The 21,860-nt window shown below is 37.0% G+C and overlaps 1 protein-coding gene and 1 long non-coding RNA gene across 20 annotated transcripts in view; one reads left to right on the top strand and one right to left on the bottom strand.

Annotated features, from left to right (window-relative positions):
- Positions 1-21,860, bottom strand: part of SCAF8 (SR-related CTD associated factor 8) — a 252,681-nt gene that overhangs the window by 187,964 nt on the left and 42,857 nt on the right. For 10 of the 19 annotated variants that reach the window (XM_078370342.1, XM_078370343.1, XM_078370337.1 and 7 more), the window contains one exon: positions 21,094-21,156. The exons of the other annotated variants lie outside the window; for them this stretch is intronic. In XM_078370342.1, the coding sequence (XP_078226468.1) occupies positions 21,094-21,111 (18 nt within the window). In that variant the 5' untranslated portion in view covers positions 21,112-21,156. Of the gene's footprint in view, positions 1-21,093; positions 21,157-21,860 lie in introns of those variants that run through there. 19 annotated transcript variants of the gene reach the window in all.
- Positions 13,797-18,742, top strand: LOC144582224 (uncharacterized). Its single transcript, XR_013534643.1, has 2 exons — positions 13,797-13,878; positions 15,569-18,742. It is a non-coding gene; the product is annotated as an uncharacterized LOC144582224 (long non-coding RNA).

Raw genomic sequence — 21,860 nt, 5'->3', positions numbered from 1 at the left:
TCCCGAATAGCTGGGACTACAGGCGTGCGCCACCATGCCCAGCTAATTTTCGTACTTTTAGTAGAGACGGGGCTTCACCATGTTGACCAGGATGGTCTTGATCTCTTGACCTCGTGATCCACCCACCTCGGCCTCCCAAAGTGCTGGGATTATAGGTGTGAGCCACCGTGCCCGGCCTCGATCCATCTTTCTTAACAATGGTCCTTTAAGCCCTTGAGAGTACTGTCTAGAATCCCCCAAATCTCCAAAATCAGAAACTTCATAAAAGTTTCTGCAACCAACACCATCTTGATGATTCGAATTCAAGACAGCATGCTAACCAGATTTTTTCTTCCTCTTATTAGGAGAACAATAAAGAACACAAGAAAAAAGGTATAAAAATTCAATGAAAAGCAGAATGAGGCGGGGAGAAGAATCAGCAGAGATGTCACAAACTTCTAGGAAATGCAAATGTGATAAAAAGATCGGTAAATAATGAAATAAAAAGGAAACCATAAGCTACAATACACACAAGAAAATATAACCAAGGAGGAAAATACTTTGTCCTAGAGAAATCCAGAGTCCCACCACCCAAAATCAAGGGATTAGAGGGCAGGAATGACACAAGTGAACTAGTGTATCGCCTGCTATTGCAAAAAATCAATAATGCCTAAAACTGACCAACCCAGAAACAGCAATATAAAATTATTATTCAGTGATATGAAGGTAACCAGCAGAACTAAAATGTTAAGAATTAAAACTACACTACAGATATTTGAACTCCCAAATAAAATCCCTTATTTTGTAATCAGAAATAATATGGCTATATCTGTAAGTGATAGTAATGAAACTTCCAAAGCCTCAAGGTGAAATATTTGTATTATAAATAAAAATGTAGTTCGTAAAACATATTAAAAGAAAATATACAAAATGATAATTGGTTTTGTTAGAATAGCTTTTGTAGGCAGAATTCTAAGATGGCCTCCAAGACTTCTACCCGATGGTGGTACACACCCTGTATAATCCCCTATATATAATGACCCATCCTTCAGTATGGGTGGGACCTATGAATATGATGGAACAGTCACTCCTATAACTACTGTAGTAGACCAGAGATGGGACCAATGGCTACTAGGATATGAGGGTAGCCACTAGCAACTGAGAGTAACCTGTAGCCCATAGCCAATAAACAAACAAAAAAAAAGAGACCTCAGTCCTATAACCATAAGGATCTGAATTCAGCTAACAGCCTAAATGAATTTAGAAGAGGGTCCCAAGTTTCAAATGAGAGCCCGATAACACCTCTATCATCCAGCTGAGACCATTAGCAAAAGACTCAGCTAACCAATGCCTAGATCCTTACCTACGGAAATTGTGAAACAAATACATGCTGTTTTCAGCCACAAGCTAAGTTTGTGACAATCTGTTATACAGCAATAGAAAACTAATACAGAAGAACAAATATGTGAATGCATTTTTTATTTTCTAATATGCGTATAAAGTTTTCATAAATATTTTGTGAAACATTTTATTAATAATTCAAAGTAGAAATCAAATTTTAATACTATTTTTCTGCTTTTTCCTAAGTTTGTAAGTGAAAATAAAAATGCAATATTTTATATATAGGAGTAAAAATATGTTAACAGATTTGTTACACTAATAAACTGACCAAAGAACAGAAACTTCAGAAATAACAGCAGCAAATTTCATATTAAGAAAAGCATGTTCTAAAATAATATGACAAATAGTGACTTTTATAGTCTCTTAAAACTACTTTCAAAACTTTTTCTTCCTAAGGTTTTTAAAGTAACTTCTTTATAAAAAATATTTAAAATAAAACTTTAAATATAAGCTTTGGTTAACTTCTACTGACAGCAATATTCTTGAGTGATCAGAATTTTTAAAGAGCAAAAGCCAAAAGGAGATGTTACAGACATAATGAGAGAACCCTTCCAGATCAGGATTTTGATAAAGGCCAAGCTCCTCCCTTTTATATTAAAAAAAAAAAAAGCACCAATTTGAAAACTTCCAAACAAAGTGTTTCTTTTCTTTTTTCTTTTTTTTTTTGGAGGAGTCTCGCTCTGTCGCCCAGGCTGGAGTGTGGACTGCAGTGGTGCAATCTCAGCTCACTGCAACCTCCACCTCTGGGGTTCAAGCAATTCTCTTGCCTCAGCCTCCTGAGCCAGATGGAATTACAGGTGCCCACCACTATGCCCAGCAAATTTTTGTTGTTTTAGTAGACACAAGGTTTCACCATGATGGCCAGGGTGGTCTCAAACCCTCAACCTCAGGAGATTGGCTTGCCTCAGCCTCCCAACAAAGTGTTTCAAAAGCATCTTAAAAAAAAATAGACTACATGTAACTGCAAACAAAGCACAAAAAATTTGAAATGTTATACCTAATAACCTGCTATCAAATATAAGAAACAATATTTTATTTTTAGAAAAATGCTTAGAACCAAGCACAATGGCACACACCTATAAATCCCAACACGACACTGGGAGGCCAAGGTGAGAGGATGGCTAGAGGCCAGGAGGCCTGTGCAACGTAGCAAGACCCTGTCTCTACAAAAATTAACAACAACAACAAAAATTTACAGGACATGGGGTGCATGCCTGTAGTCCCAGCTAACTGAGAGGCTGAGGCAAGAGGATCACTTGAACCCAAGAGTCCAAGGATGCAGTGAGCTTTTATCATGCCATTGCACTTCAGCCTGAGTGACAGAGCAAGACCATCTTCAAAAAATTTTTAATAAATATTCTTAGAACTTTTTTTCTGGTGTAAAATATTTTATTATAAAAAAATCGGGGCCAGGCATGGTGGCTCACGCCTATAATCCCAGCACTTTGGGAGGCCGAGGCAGGTGGATCACGAGGTCAACAGATCGAGACCATCCTGGTCAACATAGTGAAACCCCGTCTCTACTAAAAATACAAAAATTAGCTGGGCATGGGTGCGTGCCTGTAGTCCCAGCTACTCGGGAGGCTGAGGCAGGAGAACTGCCTGAACCCAGAAGGCGGAGGTTGCAGTGAGCCAAGATTGTGCCATTGCACTCCAGCCTCGGTAACAAGAGCAAAACTCCGTCTCAAAAAAAAAAGGAAAATACAAAAATGTACAAAGAAAAAATGTAAACTATCTATAATCCGACTTTATCACTCATTCAAAATATGTTCATTAGCACTAGGCCTCTGTCATGAAACTTAGCCTGCTTTTAGAGACAGGCAATATTCTAATAAACTAATAGACACATTTAGCAGAGTGTAATTAAGTATACAATAAAGATAATGTGGTGAAGAGTGTACGATACTATGTATCTTTCTCAGAATTTCAATCCAGAACCCATTTTTAAGAAAGTATAAGACATTACAAGGAGAAGTAATGTTTATTTTTCCTAAAATTATAAGCCTGAAATATGCAAACATCTGTCTAGTAAGATTAAATCTATCTAATCTTTGTAGGGGAGAAAAAGGAAATCCTCTAATTAATTAAAAAAAATAAAAGAAAGAAAGAAAAGAAAAGAAAATGAGCCAGAATTTTATTTTTTAAAGACAGAGTCTCACTCTGCTGCCCAAGTTGGAGTGCGGTGGCACCATCTCGGTTCACTGCAGACTCCACCACCTAGGTTAAGATGATTCTCCCACTGCAGCCTCCCAAGTAGCTGGGATTACAGGCATGCACCACCACATCTGGCTAATTTTTAAATTTTTTTGGTAAAGATGAGTTTTCACCACGTTGGCCAGGCTGGTCTCGACCTCCTGACTCCAAGTGATCTGCCCAACTTGGCCTCCCAAAGTGCTGGGATTACAGGCATGAGCCACCATGCCCAGCCCAGAATTTGATTTTTTAAAGTACTTAAAAATTATTATATCTGCAGATACTAACATGAACACAAATAAATAATTTTTTAAAAGATTATTATGACAAAACCAAATGCTTATATGCTTTCTAATTATCTTTCCTTATGGGCTACAGCTATTTTCACATAAATAACCTTTTATATTATTAAGCAGGATATGTCATTTATCAAGCATGACAACTGTCTAGAATTAACATTACAGTTTTGAATACTGTTAAAGAAGAGATCTATTTTTGAAACTTAGTTTAAAACTGCTTTGAAACAAAGAAAAATTGTAATCAACTCTCCCCCACAAAACCAAAAGTTCATCAGCATAAGTCCTTTAATTCAACACACAAATTTGCACATCCTTTCTAAACATTTGGAATAGAGGGAGTTAAAAATACTCTAAAAGATGTACGTACACAGGCTTTACAGTGCCAGCCAAGATAGAGTAAACCAAACCATGAGGGCTTGCTCTCTCACTGATGACAACTCAAAACCCCCAATTCAAGACAAAAAACAACTACCTGAGTAATCTGAAAGCAAAACAGCAGGCAAGCTAGAAACCAAACCTGAAATATGACCAATGAAAGCTAAGGAGGGGGGTGGCTGTGTGTAGGAGCTGAGGAAATTTCATAGCGTTTGGTATGATCCATGATCTCCCAGCTTTGATCTCAGTGCTGGCAGAATACAGAAAAGTGTGGCCAATACTAGTGGAAAAAACACTAGAAGAAACCCCATTCAGCTAGAATACTAGGAAAAAGGGCTCTTCCATGCTACAGAGGAAGAGGAGGAGGAGGAGGGAAGGAAAAAAAATGTTTCCCCTTCTCCCTTTTTTCACCTGGCCTTGCCAAGGGTTTGAAGACAGACCCTGATACCACAATGGCACCTAAAATCTTGAGAAGGTCCATCTGTGGCTAACAGAACAGGAAACAGGGGTCTCTATTATCCAAAGAAGAAGTAGAGGAGTTCCTACTTTTCTTTTTTAGTACTTCATTCTGAAGGCTGAGCTTGGAAACAAGCTATGACTTTTTGGCCAGAGAAACAGGGAAAAAGAACACTGGCAATTGGAGAGTGAATGGGAATCCTAGAGACAGAAAAGAGGATTCCCTAATTTTGTTTATGAACTAAGTCCTGAGCTCATCCTGGAATTATGCCTGCATGAAAAAGACCCAAAGAAGCACAGCAAAGACTCTGAGAGCTACAACCCATGTACACTAGTGCCCAATACCTAGACTAATGCTTGAATGGAACGTGTGCTGTGCGCCTCAAGGGAAGAAATGCTTTGAGAACTGACCCGACACTGGAACCAGCACAAAAAAGCAAGACAGAACTTGCATCCTGAAGTTAACCATGCTGACCGCCTGATCAACAAAAATCAACATCCTTCAGAGAATTTTGATGAAGTCTTACAATATAATATTAAAAATGTCACTAGCATGTAAGTGAAACTTGGCCAGGCACAGTGGCTCACACCTGTAATCCCAGCACTTTAGAAAGCCAAGTGTCTGCGCCTGAGATCAGGATTAGAAGACCAGCCCGGGTAACATGATGAAACCCTGTCTTTACCAAAAATACAAAAAAAATTATCAAGGAGTGGTGGCACGGACCCATGGTCTCAGCTACTCAAAAGGCTGAGGTGAGAGGATCACTTGAGCCTTAGAGGCAGAGGTTGCAGTGAGCCAAGATCACACCACTGTACTCCAGCCTGGTTGACAGAGTAAGACCCCATCTCAAAAAAAAAAAAAAAAAAAAAAAAGTGAAACTTTCTTCACATATCTACACACACACACTCTCACCCCCTCCATGAATCTGTCCACTGCTCAAGGAAAAAGACAACCAACAAATGCCAATCCCAATGTGACACCAACGTTGGAGTTATCAAACATTTTAAAGCAATTATAATCATCCAGTGGCGTATGGAAATGTGTATATGTCTGTGTGTACACACACATACAGATACACAGATCTATCCATCTTTCTACCTATCCATCCTATCTTTCCATCCATCCACCCATTTTGACTTTGACTTTACATACTGATAATCCTCAATAAACAGCAGCCAATAAAAGTATTTTTTCATATCTTCCACAATGCGCAGTTACATATTAGGTATTCAAATATGTGATGATTTGACTTAGATACAGTAGTTTAATACAAGGTAAAGATAATCAGGCAACCAAATATGAGCTAGAAAAAGAAAGTTTTCCAGTTTTCTTATACCTAACTTCACTTGGACAAAGTAGATTAATTTTACTCAAAAAAAGTAGAATGCTTGCTGAGCACAGTGGCTCACACCCATAATCCAAGAACTTTGGGAGGCCAAGGTTGGTGGATCACGAGGTCAGGAGATGGAGACCATCCTGGCCAACATGATGAAACCTCGTCTCTACTAAAATACAAAAAAAATTAGGCAGGCGTAGTGGCGCACACCTGTAGTCCCAGCTACTCAGGAGGCTTAGGCAGAGGAATCACTTGAACCTGGGAGGCAGAGATTGCAGTGAGCCAAGATTTGCCACTGGACTCCAGCCTGGCAACAGAGCAAGACTTCGTCTCAAAAAAAAAAAAAAAAAGGAAAAGAAAAGGCAGAATGCCAAAGCCATGGCTGATGATACACATTTCTCCTAATTTTTCCCCCAGAACTTTACTTTTGACAAGTTTTGCAATCTATAATCCCAGCACTTTGAGAGGCTGAGGCAGGCAGATCACTTGAGGACAGGAGTTTGAGACCAGACTGGCAAACACAGCAAAACCCCATCTCTAGTAAAAATAAAAATTAGCTGGGTGTGGTGGTGTGCACCTGTAGTCCCAGCTACTCAGAAGGACTGCCTGAACCTAGGAGACAGAGGTTGCACAAGCCTGGGCAACAGAGTAAGACTTCATCTCAAAAAAAAAAAAAAAAAAAAAAAACCAAAAAACCTTACTTTTTACTTATTTATTGAGATAGGGCCTCACTCTGGCACCCAGGCTGGACTGCAGTAAAGCAAACTCAGCTCACTGCAACCTCTGTCTCCCAGGCTCAAACGATCCACCTTAGCCTCTTGAGTAGCTAAGAATACAGTAATGCATCACCATGTCCAGCTAATTTTTGTATTTTTTGTAGAGATGGGTTTATCACGTTGTCTAGGCTGGTCCTGAACTCCTGAACTCAAGCGATCTGCCCTTCTCAGTCTCCCAAAATGCTGGGAGTACAGGTGTGAGCCACCGCCCCTGGCCTAAACAACATATTTCAATGCAGCAGAATGTTTCACTCTGAAATAATCCCCAATTTCATTTGTAACAGTATAAAATAATCACCTTTGTATACAATGTATAAATTTGGGAGTTAATCATTATGTTCTTACTCAAATAGTTTTATTATCAAGGTATAATCAACTAAAACCAACTAAACAATTAGGGAATACAAAACCAAATTCAAATGATTTAACAGTTCAAAGCTAAATGGTAAACAGGCCAAGTCAACATTCCTGTAACTACTGAACACTGGCACTATATTCCACCCTTTAAGAACAAAAAATAACATGAAGACCCTCACTTCACTAACAATCTACTGAGGTAGAGAGTGAGAATGATATACATACTATTGTTATAATATAGTGGGTTCTCAGCCTTCTGACATTTTTCACAATTCACTAATGATCTCAAAGATCTCTAAAATGTAATCACAGGTAATTTTGCAGAGACACTAATTCAAAATGTATGTATTAAACTTAACTCTCAGTGACAGAGCATCTTTGTTATTCTCTCCTTACACTCCTATATGCATTTAATAGAGAAATAATACCTTATACAAAAGTGGTATTTCAAATCTGGGGGATCTAGGAGGACCTCAATCTTTTCCTCATTAACACAAGATCTAATGACATAATTCAGTGTCAAAATGAAAATACCAGGGGAGGGATGTGTAAGTGAAATAAACATCCAGTTAGAAACCAAAAGGACAAAGTTAAATAAGAAAATCTAAGTGAAATGCGCTGACTGGGAAAAGAGCATTCCAGTTACAGCTATGATTTCGCTTCCACACTATTTACATTTATAAACATACTCATCAATAAAACTCTCTTTACAAACAGTGATTTACAAAAAGGCAAAAGGTGGGTATTTCCTAATGGAAATGCATTAGAATTTCAACAGAACTCCGTGCTTTCCTATTAGAAAATCGCTGAGTTCCTAAACCAACAGACACACAAATGGAAATATAAAATGCATTGCTATGCATATAGTAAATCTTCCTGTTTCACAGCATCATTTATCTGCAATGTATATAAAAGCATTATTTCTCTATTTATAGTCTTATGAAATAATCTTATTAAAAGTCTTAAATTCATAGCTCAGGAACCCGTAGAGTTGAAGGCAAGGGTAAACTGAAAGGATTTTAGAAATACAAAGTAATTCAAGCAAAATCACTATTAAAACTAGTAATAATAAAAATTAATCTTATAATCTGGGCTAGGCGCAGTGGTTCATGCCTGTAATCCCAGCACTTTGGGAGGCTGAGGGGGGAGGGTCACTTGAGGTCAGGAGTTCGAGACCAGCCTGGACAACATGACAAAACCCCATCTCTACTAAAAATAAATTAGCTGGGTGTAGTGATGTACATTTGTAGCCCCAGCTACTCAGGATGCTGAGACTCTGTCTTAAAAAAAATAACAATAATAATAATCTAATAATCTAAACTGCCTAGTTCTACTACATGAACCAGAGAAAACAGAATAGTAAATTAGGAGCCAATTAAAAACTGACTATAACAAACCAAAGGAGAAGTGATGAGGATAAGGACTAAAGTGTTATCGCAGGGAATAAAAAGAACGAGAAGGATGTAAAATATGTATTTTTAAAAAAATAATTCATTAGATTTCTTGACTGACAAAGATAGAGATGAAAGAGAAGCATTTAAGACAATTCCAAGTTTTCAACTCTGAGTGTTTATGAACATGATTTTACTACTGATATAAACAGAAGTCTAAAAGTAAGAAGTTTGCAGAGGAAATGTAAGTTTAGACATGAGGTGACAATATGATTTCAAATGCACATGTACACAAAACACCTTTTTTGAATCCCAAAAGAGAAAATTTAAAAATACAAGTAATTTCTGAAGAGATAATAGTTGAAAAGATAATAAATACTGAAAACTAAATAACAAAGGGAGAATAAGTAGAAGAGTCTACAGGGCCTAAGGGTAAAATCATTTCAGAAATGAGACTAACCAACACAAAAATTGGAAAAAGACAGGCAGCTGCATGAGAAAAAAGATAAAAATAGTACTATGCTTTTAATCCGTGAGGTCCAACGTCAATTATTAAGCACTATCGTAACTGTTTTTGCTATTAGAATATAGCCTGATACAACTGATATTTACTATTCCCATATTACAAATGTATAAAATTAGGTTAAATGACTTAACTAAATTCAGACTGGTTAAGTTATGGAACTGTGCCTCCAACCCAGTTCTTCTCACTACCCAGGCACTCAGATGTGGTCTAGTTTCCAAACACAACAAAAAGTTCACTAGCTAGCAACTAACATCTACAACTGAGTCACTCAATCAGATGGACCAGTGTGGTGACACACCATTTAACAGCACCAATCTAATAACCAAGAAGACTTTAAAAACAAAATATTATAAAGTGTTTGAGTCTACTGATCAAATAACAGCTAAATAGACTAACTCCCCCTTTTTCCTAATGGCTAAGACATATACTGTTTGGGTTTAGAGAAAATAGGACAAAACAATATGGAGAACAGCACAGTGGCTCATGCCTATAAACACTTTGGGAGGCCGAGAAGGGAGGATCGCTTGAGCCAGGAGTTCAAGGCTACAGTAAGCATGATCATGCCACTGTACTGTAGCATGTGTGACACAGTGAGAGTCTGACTCGAATTAATAATAGTAATTATAAGGTAATAAATTATCACCATGAAAAAAAAATCAAACTATTAAAAGGTCTTGTTCACTGCACCTTATCCACCTACTGCTTTCTTCAGAAATAACCACTGTTAAACGGCTGGTAGGCCACCTTCCAGAGTCTTCTATATACATCTTTCTTTGCAAATATGTATGTATAAATATTATAAATATGTACATTATATCATGTATATAAATAAAATAGACACTTTATACATTCTTTTTTTGTTGTTTTTTCGAGGTGGAGTCTCACTCTTTCTCCCAGGGTGGAGTGACGTGGCACATGTCACAGCAACCTCTGCCCCTCAGGTTCAAGTGATTCTCCTGCCTCAGCCTCCTGAGTAGCTGGAATTACAGGCACCCACCCCCATGCCTGGCTCATTTTTTAAAAATTTAATTTATTTTTTTTTTGAGACAGAGTTTTGCTCTGTCACCCAGGCTGGAGCGCAATGGGACAATCTCAGCTCACTACAGCCTCCGCCTCCTGGATTGAAGCAATTCTCCTGCCTCAGCCTCCCGAGGAACTGGGATTACAGGCGTGCACCACCACGCCCAGCTAATTTTTCTATCTTTTAGTAGAGACAGGGTTTTGCCATGTTGGTCCCAAACTCCCAACCTCAGGTGATCCACTTGCCTCGGCCTCCCAAAGTGCTGGAATTATGAGTGAGCCAATGTGCCTGGCCCACTTTACACATTCTGGTTAAAAAAAAAAACCAAACTCTCCTCCTTATTACTGCTTAAAACTGACGTTTTTAAAAGCCTTGCTGTAATAAAACAATAAAATTGTTTTATATGATGATCAGTAACAATATTAGTCTAAAATACTAGCCAGGTGTGGTGGCATGTGACTATAATCCCTGTTCCTCGGAAGGCTGAGGCAGAATTGCTTAAACCTAGGAGGCAGAGGATGTAGTGAGCCAAGATCACGCCCTGCACTCTAGCCTGGGCGACAGAGTGATACTCCATTGCAAAACAATAAACAACCAAAATACATTACAGTCTGTATTTTATAACCGTCTGCTGTTCAAAAGTCTGCTACAACGATTTCCCCAACTTGAAACATGCCAAACATAATCTAGCACATTCTTTACAACTCATATTCTGTGTAACTTTTACCCACTATTAAACTATGTTATAATATGAAGATACTTTCCAGGGCAACAGACATATCCACAATGATGCTACATGTTCCCCAGTTGCAGCCTCTTAAAAAAAAAAAAAAATTGGCCGGGCATGGTGGCTCCCAGCACTTTGGGAGGCCAAGGCGGGCAGATCACAAGGTCAAGAGATTGAGACCAGGGTAAAACCTGTCTCTACTAAAAAGTACAGAAATTAGCTGGGCATGGTGGCACGCACCTGTGATCTCAGCTACTTAGGAGGCTGAGGCAGGAGAATTGCTTGAACCCAGGAGGTGGAGGTTGCAATGAGCCGAGATCGCACCACTGCACTCCAGCCTAGAACCTGGCAACAGAGCAAGACTCTATCTTAAAAAAAAAAAAAAAAAAAAAATTCTTAGTGTTCCCTAGTAGAATAAAAGTTGTTCGTTTAGCTTTCCAAATATTTATAAAATTATCAGATTTTTAAATATTCAAACCAACTTACAGGTAATCAGGATATATACCATTATCTTCATTTTATAAATGAGGCTAAAGATTAATTAGAAAACTTGTTCATCAGAATTAGTATGTAAGGGATCCTAAAGTTCATCTCTAATCCCATTTAATAAATGATAAAACCACCATCTCCTTCCTTGCAGCCAACTGTCATCTGTCACATGTTACTTTACAGCAACCATATTAATTTTGTAGCCTTTCCAGGCTTTAAAAGGCCTCTACTGGGAACCTTCGAAACAGTAGTTTGCAAAAATCTAAATATAGTAGTCACGAAGTAGCCATCATTGTTAAAATGTGAAAATTAGAAATATACTACGGATACATTAAGGATATAGACTTAGAGAATAATCACACTCCTCTCTTAAAAAGAAAGTACAAAATACATGAGCTTGGGACTCAAAGGCTTTTTAGTTTTCTGCAGAGTGAGTTGCTGGAGTAGGCCAAGTGCAAACTGCCGTCAATACTTCCTTACCAAGGAAAGCGTATTTTCTGTGGCACCCTATTCTATGAGCAGGAGACAAGCAGCACAGTAGTACAGTCCTTATTCTGTACCAGAGTTAACGTGAAATATTAATAATCTACTAAAAATCACCAATTCCCACTCCTATTCTCCCTCCACCAAACATAAATACTACGAAAATCACACCCAAAAAATCCATAGTGAAAAGAATTAAAACAGCAGTAAACAGACAAAGAGGATATAAATATGTTCTAATTTGGCCACTAACTATGTGCACCTATCAATGGTGTGACTGAACAAGCTTCATCATTTCTGAATCTTGATTCCTCATCTGTAAAATGAGTATTTCTAGTCTAAAATCTGTTCTTTTTAGAAATCAGGTTTAAGCATGAAAGTTAACAAGGAACCCAATTATAGAATCATAACTAGCTACTCCTATAGCTACAAATGCATAACATGTTTGTGATGGCTTTTAGCCACTCCATTCTAAAATCAAACAAAACAGATATGATTCTCCATGGGAGAATATAAAATACAAAAACACACAGGTGTATACATGAAAATAACTTCATTTTAATTTCCCTGGGATCCACACAGTCCATCTTCGTTTATTTTCAATTCATTCCCATGTCTTTTGTAAACATCAAAATGAAAATCTAAGTTACCTCCTTTTTATTTAGTACTATTAACAATAAAATGGCCAAAATGAGAACAAGAAAGATTAATTCATATATAAAGCTTTTTCACAAAAATAATTCCAATATTGTATTAGTTGGAAGTTCACAAATAAATAAATATGGGTTCTGTTTCTAATGATACAGGTTTGTTTTTTTTTTTTTTTGAGACAGAGTCTTGCTCTGTTGCCAGGCGCCAGGCTGGAGTGCAGTGGCGCAAGCTTGGCTCACTGCAACCTCTGCCTCCTGGGTTCAAGCAATGCTCTTGCCTCAGCCTCCCAAGTAGCTAGGACTATAGGCACCACAATTCCATGTGCAAAATACTTACAGTAGTCTTAAAACAAAGAATTACGTAACTAAGAGTAAATAACATGCTGAATAATATGAGTGAGCTTAATGTTAAGAAATTCTAATAAAATCTCAAACAAAATTTGAATCCTTAATTTTGTTCACAGGCCATTTGATTTACTATTTAAGTTTTCTCTCTCTTTTTTTCTTTTCTTTTCTTTCTTTCTCTTTCTCTCTCTACTACATACATCACAGTGCACACAGTAGAATGTGGTGTATAGCTTCCACCCTTTCTACTGTATACATCACAGTGAACACAGTAGAATGTAGAGTATAGCCTCCACCCTTTCTACTGAATGAATACATCACAGTGCACACAGTAGAATGTAGAGTATAGCCTCCACCCTTTCTACTATATACATCACAGTGCACACAGTAGAATGTGGTGTATAGCTTCCACCCTTTCTACTATATACATCACAGTGCACACAGTAGAATGTGGTGTATAGCTTCCACCCTTTCTACTATATACATCACAGTGCACACAGTAGAATGTGGAGTATAGCATCCACCCTTTCTACTGCATACATCACAGTGCACACAGTAGAATGTACAGAGTATAGCTTCCACCCTTTCTACTATATACATCACAGTGCACACAGTAGAATGTGGTGTATAGCTTCCACCCTTTCTACTATATACATCACAGTGAACATAGTAGAATGTAGAGTATAGCCTCCACCCTTTCTACTATATACATCACAGTGCACACAGTAGAATGTGGTGTATAGCTTCCACCCTTTCTACTGTATACATCACAGTGAACACAGTAGAATGTAGAGTATAGCCTCCACCCTTTCTACTGAATGAATACATCACAGTGCACACAGTAGAATGTAGAGTATAGCCTCCACCCTTCCTACTGTATACATCACAGTGAACAGAGAATGTACACAGAGTATACATAGGTGACATCACTACTCTTCATATCATAATGCTCATCACATTACTTTTCATCAAACATTCCCAGCCCCACCCCATTCAAAAGAGCTTTCTGAGGAAAAGGCTGTGCAGGTGTCTAATGTGGCGGACTACCCTGCAGAATGGCTGACAGACAGCAAGTAAGTAACAAATCTCAAACAACCAGTAACTTTCCGTGCACTCTTTCCAACCACCAGCTGCTATTACTATTAAAATCTTCATAGGCTACTATAATACAGCAATCTGAAAACTGTTTTGTAATTAAAATGAAAAAAAATTGACAATTCTGTAGGACTAGCAAAATAAGAGATTTTATTCATAGGCCTTCACCCACAGGATTATTTGGAATTAATAAATTGTTACAGCTCTAAGAGGCATGAGCCATCTAATAAATCAAAGTACTGATTAGGAAATTTTGCACAAGAATGATGCTGCAGTCTCTAACCAACTCCTTTAGGATTTTACTATTCAGCTAAGTTGGTCACAACTTTCACTCTTGAAACTGCCACCAAAACGGAGACAGGCTTCTAAAAACCTTCTGCATTATTTCATAAAATGAGAATAATAATTTGGAATTTCTTGCTATAAAAATTAAAACCTTACTTCTTGATGTTAAAAAAGCCAAAGATATTAAGAATCCTTACAAAATCAAATTCAAAAACCAATCATAGATTTCAGCAAAAAAAAAAAAAAAAAAAAAGTAACGTAAAAATTCATCTTGACAATTTTTATTCAAAGGTGCTGACATTTAGCCAGACACGAGATGGATAATTTGCAAACAATTCTTGAACTTTTATTAACATTTAATAAATAAATACTAGTCCTGTTAGTAAACTTTGCCCCTATTTTAAGAAAACCACGTAAGCAACTATATCTACAATGGCTCTCAACTTGGATAGTAACCATTTTCATTTATTCATTAAAGCCTTTTATGTATGCGAATAATATTTTTTAAAGGTTCTATAATTCACATGTACTTAGCACTAAATTAGGTCTGGGTTGTTTGTCCCAATTAGTGCAGTTTTATTTTGTTGTCTTTAGTGAGTTAGTGCAGCAAAACACATTAAAATTATGACCAAGAACCACTTTTAAATAAATATTACACTTCACAAAAAAGGAAGAGATGGAAAGCAGTGATATAACCTTTTAAAGTTTTGCCTCCTTTGCTGAATTTTTAAAAATCAACTTTCCAAACAAGAATGTCTGCAATTAATATGTAAACAATTTTCAGTAAATGTCACTAAATGAGGAAAAACAAACAAGCATTTCTAGTGTTCTCTCTATCTATCTATCTAGCCGCATGAAGGCAGAGGCTTGTTTTGGTTTTTCATTTGGTCTGTTTTGAACACTGTTGAATTCTAAAGCTTAAAATAGTATCTGCACGTGGTTAATGCACAGAAAATTTGTTGAATGAATATGTCCACCCGACAACTTTTCAAGTTGTTTTGCTGTTTTTGATGTTAAAATAAGCACTATAAGGCCTTTATGAGCCATACTGTTCTGTCAATCATAAATCTTGTTTTGAAGTAGCATGGTATTAATCAAGTTCTCGGGTTTCTAAGCTTACTACTGGTCCCAGCAAAGTATGGCCTTTGGCCTGTTTTTGTAGGCCCTCAAACTAAGGATGGTACATATATATATGGGGATATATATGGGGTTTTTTGTTTTGAGACAGGGTCTCACTCTGTCATCCAGGCTGGAGGGTAGTGGCACAATCTCAGCTCAATGCAACCTCCACCTCCCTAGATCAAGCAATTCTCTCAAGTAGCTGGGACTACAGACATTCATCACTATGCCCAGCTAACTTTTTTGTATTAATATTTTTTGTAGAGACATATTGTTTCACTACATTGCCCAGGCTGGTCTGGAACTCCCAAGCTCAAGAGATCAACCTGCCTCAGCTTCCCAAAGTGCCAGGATTACAGGCATAAGCCACCACACTCAACTCAATGATTTTATATTTTAAGCTTTGTAAAAGACAAAGTAGAATATATAAAGAGGCCCACAAAACCTAAAATACTTACTATCTAATCTTCTACAAAGTTTGCTGCCTGCTGGACTGGAGATTTCACTCACAAGAGAATAAAATGTACTCTGAATACACATTTTCTTTCATCTATCAGTAGAATCTGCACTATTGGATCTTTTACCTATATCCTTCTCCACATTTAAACCTCTGAATTTTGGAATGTTACCTGAAGAATGTTAAATAAATACTTTGCTGTTTTGGTTTTGTATCAGAGCATAAGTAGTTATGACGTTGAAGCTATGAAAAAGTAAAGAGAGTTAAATTATCTTTAATATTTCACGTACTAAACAAATAAAGATGAAAAAGGAAAAAAGTCAAAATGGAATACAAACAGAAAAACTTTAATTGTATTTCGAATTAACAGCAAAACCACTTTAAGGAGGGAAGAAAACTAACCAAGTAATGTTTGTACATAGTATTTTAACTACATGTCCTTAAGCGAAACAAAAAATGTATTATAAACAAATATTAAACTCTAATTAATAGGTTTGTTTTCAGATACATGCTTCAGTAATTCTGAAATTACTATTTCAGGAATAAGCAATAATAAGTAAACATACTGTAGATAAAAAAAAGCAAGGTTTTTTGCTGTCAAAGAAATAAATTACAGATTTGGAAAGAGGGAAGACTAGAATGAACTCTACTGTGTTTGACTGAAATTGAAGGTATTATGATGAATCATGGCTTTTTAGATACATAGATACAAAATAGATCAGAAACAGAGAACATGTATACATATAATTCTATCTATTGATATATGTATGTATGTATACATATATATAATTTTTATACACACACACACTAAAAGAAACTGGAGAAATGGCTGATTCCTGGGCTGGGGTGGGAGTATTTTGTTACACTAGAAAATAAGAGAACTCAAAAAGTAATGAGCGCTTGTCGAAAGGACAAAGGAGCCAGCTTGCCTAGTCAAAACTGAGACAAAGGATAAGGATAACTCAATGAATAAAAAATAAATAAAACCTTGAGTATGGCTGGATGGGGTGGCTCACGCCTGTAATCCCAGCGTTTTGGGAGGCCAAGGTGGGTGGATCACTTGAGGCCAGGAGTTCAAGGTCCACCTGGCCAACATGGCAAAACCCCAACTCTACTAAAAAAAAAAAAAATTAGCCAGGCATGGTGGTGCACACCTGTAACCCCAGCTAGTCAGGAGACTGAGGCAGGAGAATCGCTTGAACCTGGGAGGTGGAGGCTGCAGTGAGCCAAGATCACACCACTGCACCCTAGCCTAGGTGACTGAGCAAGACTCTGTCTCAAAAACAAAACAAAAAAAACAACCATTGAGTTCATACTAATATGCATATACACCTATATACATAAATGGTAAAATGGGAAAGCTTGTAGAGAATGTGAACCAATAAAAATGACAGACTCAAATCATGTTTGGCAACCAACTTAGTACTGATTCAGATAAGAACAGAGAAGATGCTAAAACAAGTGGTGAAAATCTGATGAAAAGCAAGGTATTTGCCTCAAAGTATCTCCCCAGAAGATACTATTAATAGTTACAAAGGAAACACAGCAACCAAGGAAATACCATAGGGAAACCCTGCAGATAAAACTTAATACCCCCACCCTAAGCAACATAGCAGGATCTCCTCTCTACCAAAAATCTTAAATATTAGGAAGGCATGGTAGTGTACACCTGCAGTCCCAGCTACTCAGACGGCTGAGGTGAAAGGACTGCTTAAACCCAGAAGTTCGAGGCAGCAGTGAGCCACGATCATACAACTGCACGCAAACCTGGGCAATAGGGCAAGATCCCTGTCTCTTTAAAAGAAATCATAAACAGAAGCTCAACATCTCTATTAATGGAATATATGGACAACATATGCTTCCTGATATGGTGCACTGAAAGGAACACAGTACTACTCCTGGAATATTCCTGCCAAAAATGTAGAACCCAAACCTAATCATAAAGAAATAGCAAATCAATATTAAAGGAATTCTAAAAATACTGGCCTATTCTTATCAAATATCATCTCAAAGTTCATACAAGAGGAGTAACCAATTGATTCACATTAAGTGAAACTAAGACAAGTGAATACAAGGCGTGAGGTAGAGTTTACTCTATTAAAGACATTAATGTAATCTGAATATGATCTACAGACAACAGTACTGTATCAAAGTTAATTTCTTGATTTTGATAACTGTACTATATAATTAAATGTGCTTGTTTTAAATATATAGAGTTATTTAGAGGTAAAGGGTAACATGAATTGCAATTTACTCTCAAAACATTCAGAAAAGAAATTATGTGCTCATTTGTATGTGAAGAGAGACAGAGTAAAGCAAATATGGTTACAGGAGGTAGAGAAATCTCCATGAATTATGCACAAAAATTCATCATATTTTTCTATAAATGTGAAGTTATAAAAATTAAAAATAATAAGAAAAAAATTTGTATTGGGCATTATACCAGTAAAAAGCAAAACAAAACATAAAAACCTATGAAAAATTGAATGATGGTTCTCTTTTACATGCAGCACCAGGGGCTGAGAACTAGGTCCTTCTAATCCCTGCTCTAATGCTTACAGAACTATATTTCTTTGGAAAAATCACAACTGTCGGGCCTCAGTTTCCCTGTTTGTAAAATGGGATAACAGCTATCCAACCATTCTAAACTAAAGATCCACTGAAACATAATAATGGCAGCAGAAAAGAAGGCAGAGTATAAAACACTATATATTATAAAATGGTTCGCTGTTTTCCTAATACCTATTTTTTTCTTTTTAATTTTTGTGAGTACACAGTAGATATATATACTTGTATACATGAGATATTTTGATAAAGTGGTTAACTTCCCCCGATTCCCGAACTGCCCAGGCTGGAGTCTTGCTCTGTTGACCAGGCTAGAGTACAGTGCATGATCTCAGTTCACTGCAACCTCTGCCTCCCCGGTTCAAGCAATTCTCTTGCCTCAGCCTCCAGAGTAGGTGGGATTACAGGTACACGCCCAGCTAATTTTTGTATTTTTAGTAGAGACAGGGTTTCACCACATTGGCCAGGCTGGTCTTAAATTCCTGACCTCATGATCCACCCACCTTGGCCTCCCCAGTGCTGGGATTACAGGCGTGAGCCACCGTGTCTGGCAAAGTGGTTAACTTTTAACAAATGTTTGGTACATTAAAAGTACTTCAAAAATATGTAAGTTTTTTTCATCATAGTGGGCAGCTGTTACAAAACTAAACATTTGCCACATCACATTTGGGTTTGTAAAAAACAAAATTACTTATTCAAAATTCACTTGAAGGGTAAGAAATATTTCTTTTTAATTTTTTACTCCAGAGGATTTTACTCATATATTTAAAATATTTCAACAAACTCAAACACTTAGGTCTAATTTTTCCTGGCCATAAAACTTTATGGTATCAAAAACATTGCTAGATCAAAGAAAGCCACTAAGTAGGATTTGGTCAATCTTTGAGAAACAAATCACTGTATAGAAATCTTTATATCATTTCCCAAATTCTATTCACTAAAGTACATGGCAAACCATTTCATTTTTCATTGATAAGCTCTTCAAATGAGTCCTGAGGAATCACATCAAATTCAGAAAATATTTGTAAAAGAGACATCAAGTTTATCAGATACTTAAAACTTTGTTTTAAAAATAAAAATACTTATTAATTTATTCTTCTAAATTCACAAGGCTTTGGTCTCCACTTAACAATAGTTGCTTTTCAAAATCATATGCATGTGATGATTTTAATGATTCTCATGTAATGATTCTCATTGACAAAATAAAACATCTTTAAAGCTGTATAATAGTTAAGATTCCAAAATACAAACGAAGATTTTAATTTTGCATAAAACTTAATGAAGCCAGTCATATTTTTCCATTGTTGGAAAAATAATTTAAGCAAGTCTACCTGCTTAGTCTCTATTTTGAGCAGCAGACAGACAATGTGAACTCTGAGGCAAAATGCTAATAATGATCAGCCTGCAACCAACACAGTCCCTAGCAAAGAAGCAGTACTGGAGTCAGCAGAGCCTGCAGTCTCCCCAGCTCTGCAGTAAGTTCAATACACACAATGCTAATGAGGCTAAAGGAGAAGGATCACAAGAACATAGGCTCCGAGAGGGCATGGTTTTTGCTTGTCTGGTTTACCACTATATCCCAGGAGATGGAAAAATACCTAGGCCACGATACATGTTCATTAAATATTAGTTATGTGAATGAACAAACTAATGAAAAGAATGAAATCCTAGGTCTTTCAAAACAAATTTGACGTACATTAACTTAATAGTCAAAACTGTCTTTAGAGAACATGAGCAACCTAGTCCTCATTCTGACTAAATAAAGAAATGTCAAAGTTCCTGAGATTTTTCCTGACCTATAGTAGGTATTGTAATACATTTACATAGCCATCCTTAAGTTTAAAGGGTGGCTGTATCAGAAACTCGTATAAAACAAAATTAGACAAAACAAATGCATAAAATCAAAATCATTAAAAGCAAATGCATCATGTTTACCATCAAACATGAGATAGAATTCATTAGGTAAGAAATCGCAAGCTATAGAAACATTTCTCATCAGCATTTTTTTTTCTCATAACCAATAGTACCTCTACCACAATCTGCTCCCTCTATAATTAGAAAATTAAAAATTCAATTTAGTCTTTGTTTATTCCTATACCATATATATCAATAATTTATCATCTTATAGTTCGAAGAAATTCTTCAAAAAGTATATTTTATTATTAAGACGTCTGAGGCCGGCGTGGTGGCTCACATCTGTAATCCCAGCATTCTGGGAGGCCGAGGTGGGCAGATCACCTGAGGTCAGGAGTTTGAAACCAGCCTGACCAACAAGGAGAAACCCTTCTCTATTAAAAATGCAAAATTAGCTGGGGATGTTGATACATGCTACTCAGGAGACTGAGGCAGGCGAATCAGTCGAACCCAGGAGGTGGAGTTTGCAGTGAGCAGAGATTGCGCCATTGCACTCTCGCCTAGGCAACAAGAGCGAAACTCCATCTCAAATTAAGAGGTTTGCATTTCACTCTATTTCTTTTGTAAAATCACATGGAACAACATACAAGAATACAAGTAAATACAACAAAAGTTTATATATGATTTATGCTCACTATTGAGCATAATAACTTTTTTCTTCAATTAACCTATTTTTTGTGAAGCAATTCAACTTATCCTAGACACTCTCTTTTAAGACTACCAAAACATTCTAAGTGACAAACTTCATTCTGCTTCCCAAGTACTAACCATATAATCAATATACTATTCCACTACCAGTTGAAACCTAACATATTCCAAAGGGCCTGCCTTATGTGGGTTATAATCATCTTACTATGCTTCTTGTGTCCATGCTGCTGGAAAAGCAGTCTGTACAAGCAGGAGTAGAGGCACAATCCTGAGAGAGAGGAGTAGAGAAAGATGTTGAGAAAACAAAACTAGACAAAATTAGCTCACTTAAAAGCTCAGGAGCTCCAGTGTTCAAGGTCAAAGTTGATTACATTCTTTTATAACATTAGAAGTTGTCCAAAACAGCATAACTGGCCTTAGAAAGAGATATCTGAATTGTACATACAAGCAGTAACATTATCACTAATTTTAAGCCACCTATGTCCCTTCTTAAAAAGGAGCACATGGGCCAGGAGTGGTGGTCACACCTGTAATCCCAGCATTTTGCGAGACTGAGGCAGGCAGATCACTTGACATCAGCAGTTCGAGACCAGCCTGGCCAACATGGTGAAACCCCATCACTACTCAAAATACAAAAATCAGCTGGACATGGTGGCATGTGCTTGTAATTCCAGCTACTGGGGAGGCTGAGGCAGGAGAACTGCTTGAACCCAGGAGGCAGAGGTTGCAGTGAGCCGAGATCACACCATTGCCCAGCCTGGGGGACAAAGCGAGACTCCATCTCAAAAAAAAAAAAAAAGCAAATGATCATAGAATATGACTCTTTAGGATATTAGGGCTATGAAGTCCCCTAAATGTTAATCAAAATTACTGTAACAAACTCAATACTAATCTAGAATGAAATAATTAAACCCCATGTGAAACATGCACTTCAATCTTGCCCAAAATTTTTTATAGTTAATGATGTGCAAT

Source organism: Callithrix jacchus, chromosome 4 (assembly GCF_049354715.1).
Source record: "Callithrix jacchus isolate 240 chromosome 4, calJac240_pri, whole genome shotgun sequence".
Classification (NCBI taxonomy): domain Eukaryota; kingdom Metazoa; phylum Chordata; class Mammalia; order Primates; family Cebidae; genus Callithrix; species Callithrix jacchus.
The sequence above is the reverse complement of the archived record's forward strand: the minus strand, read 5'-3'. Positions and strand labels throughout refer to the sequence as shown.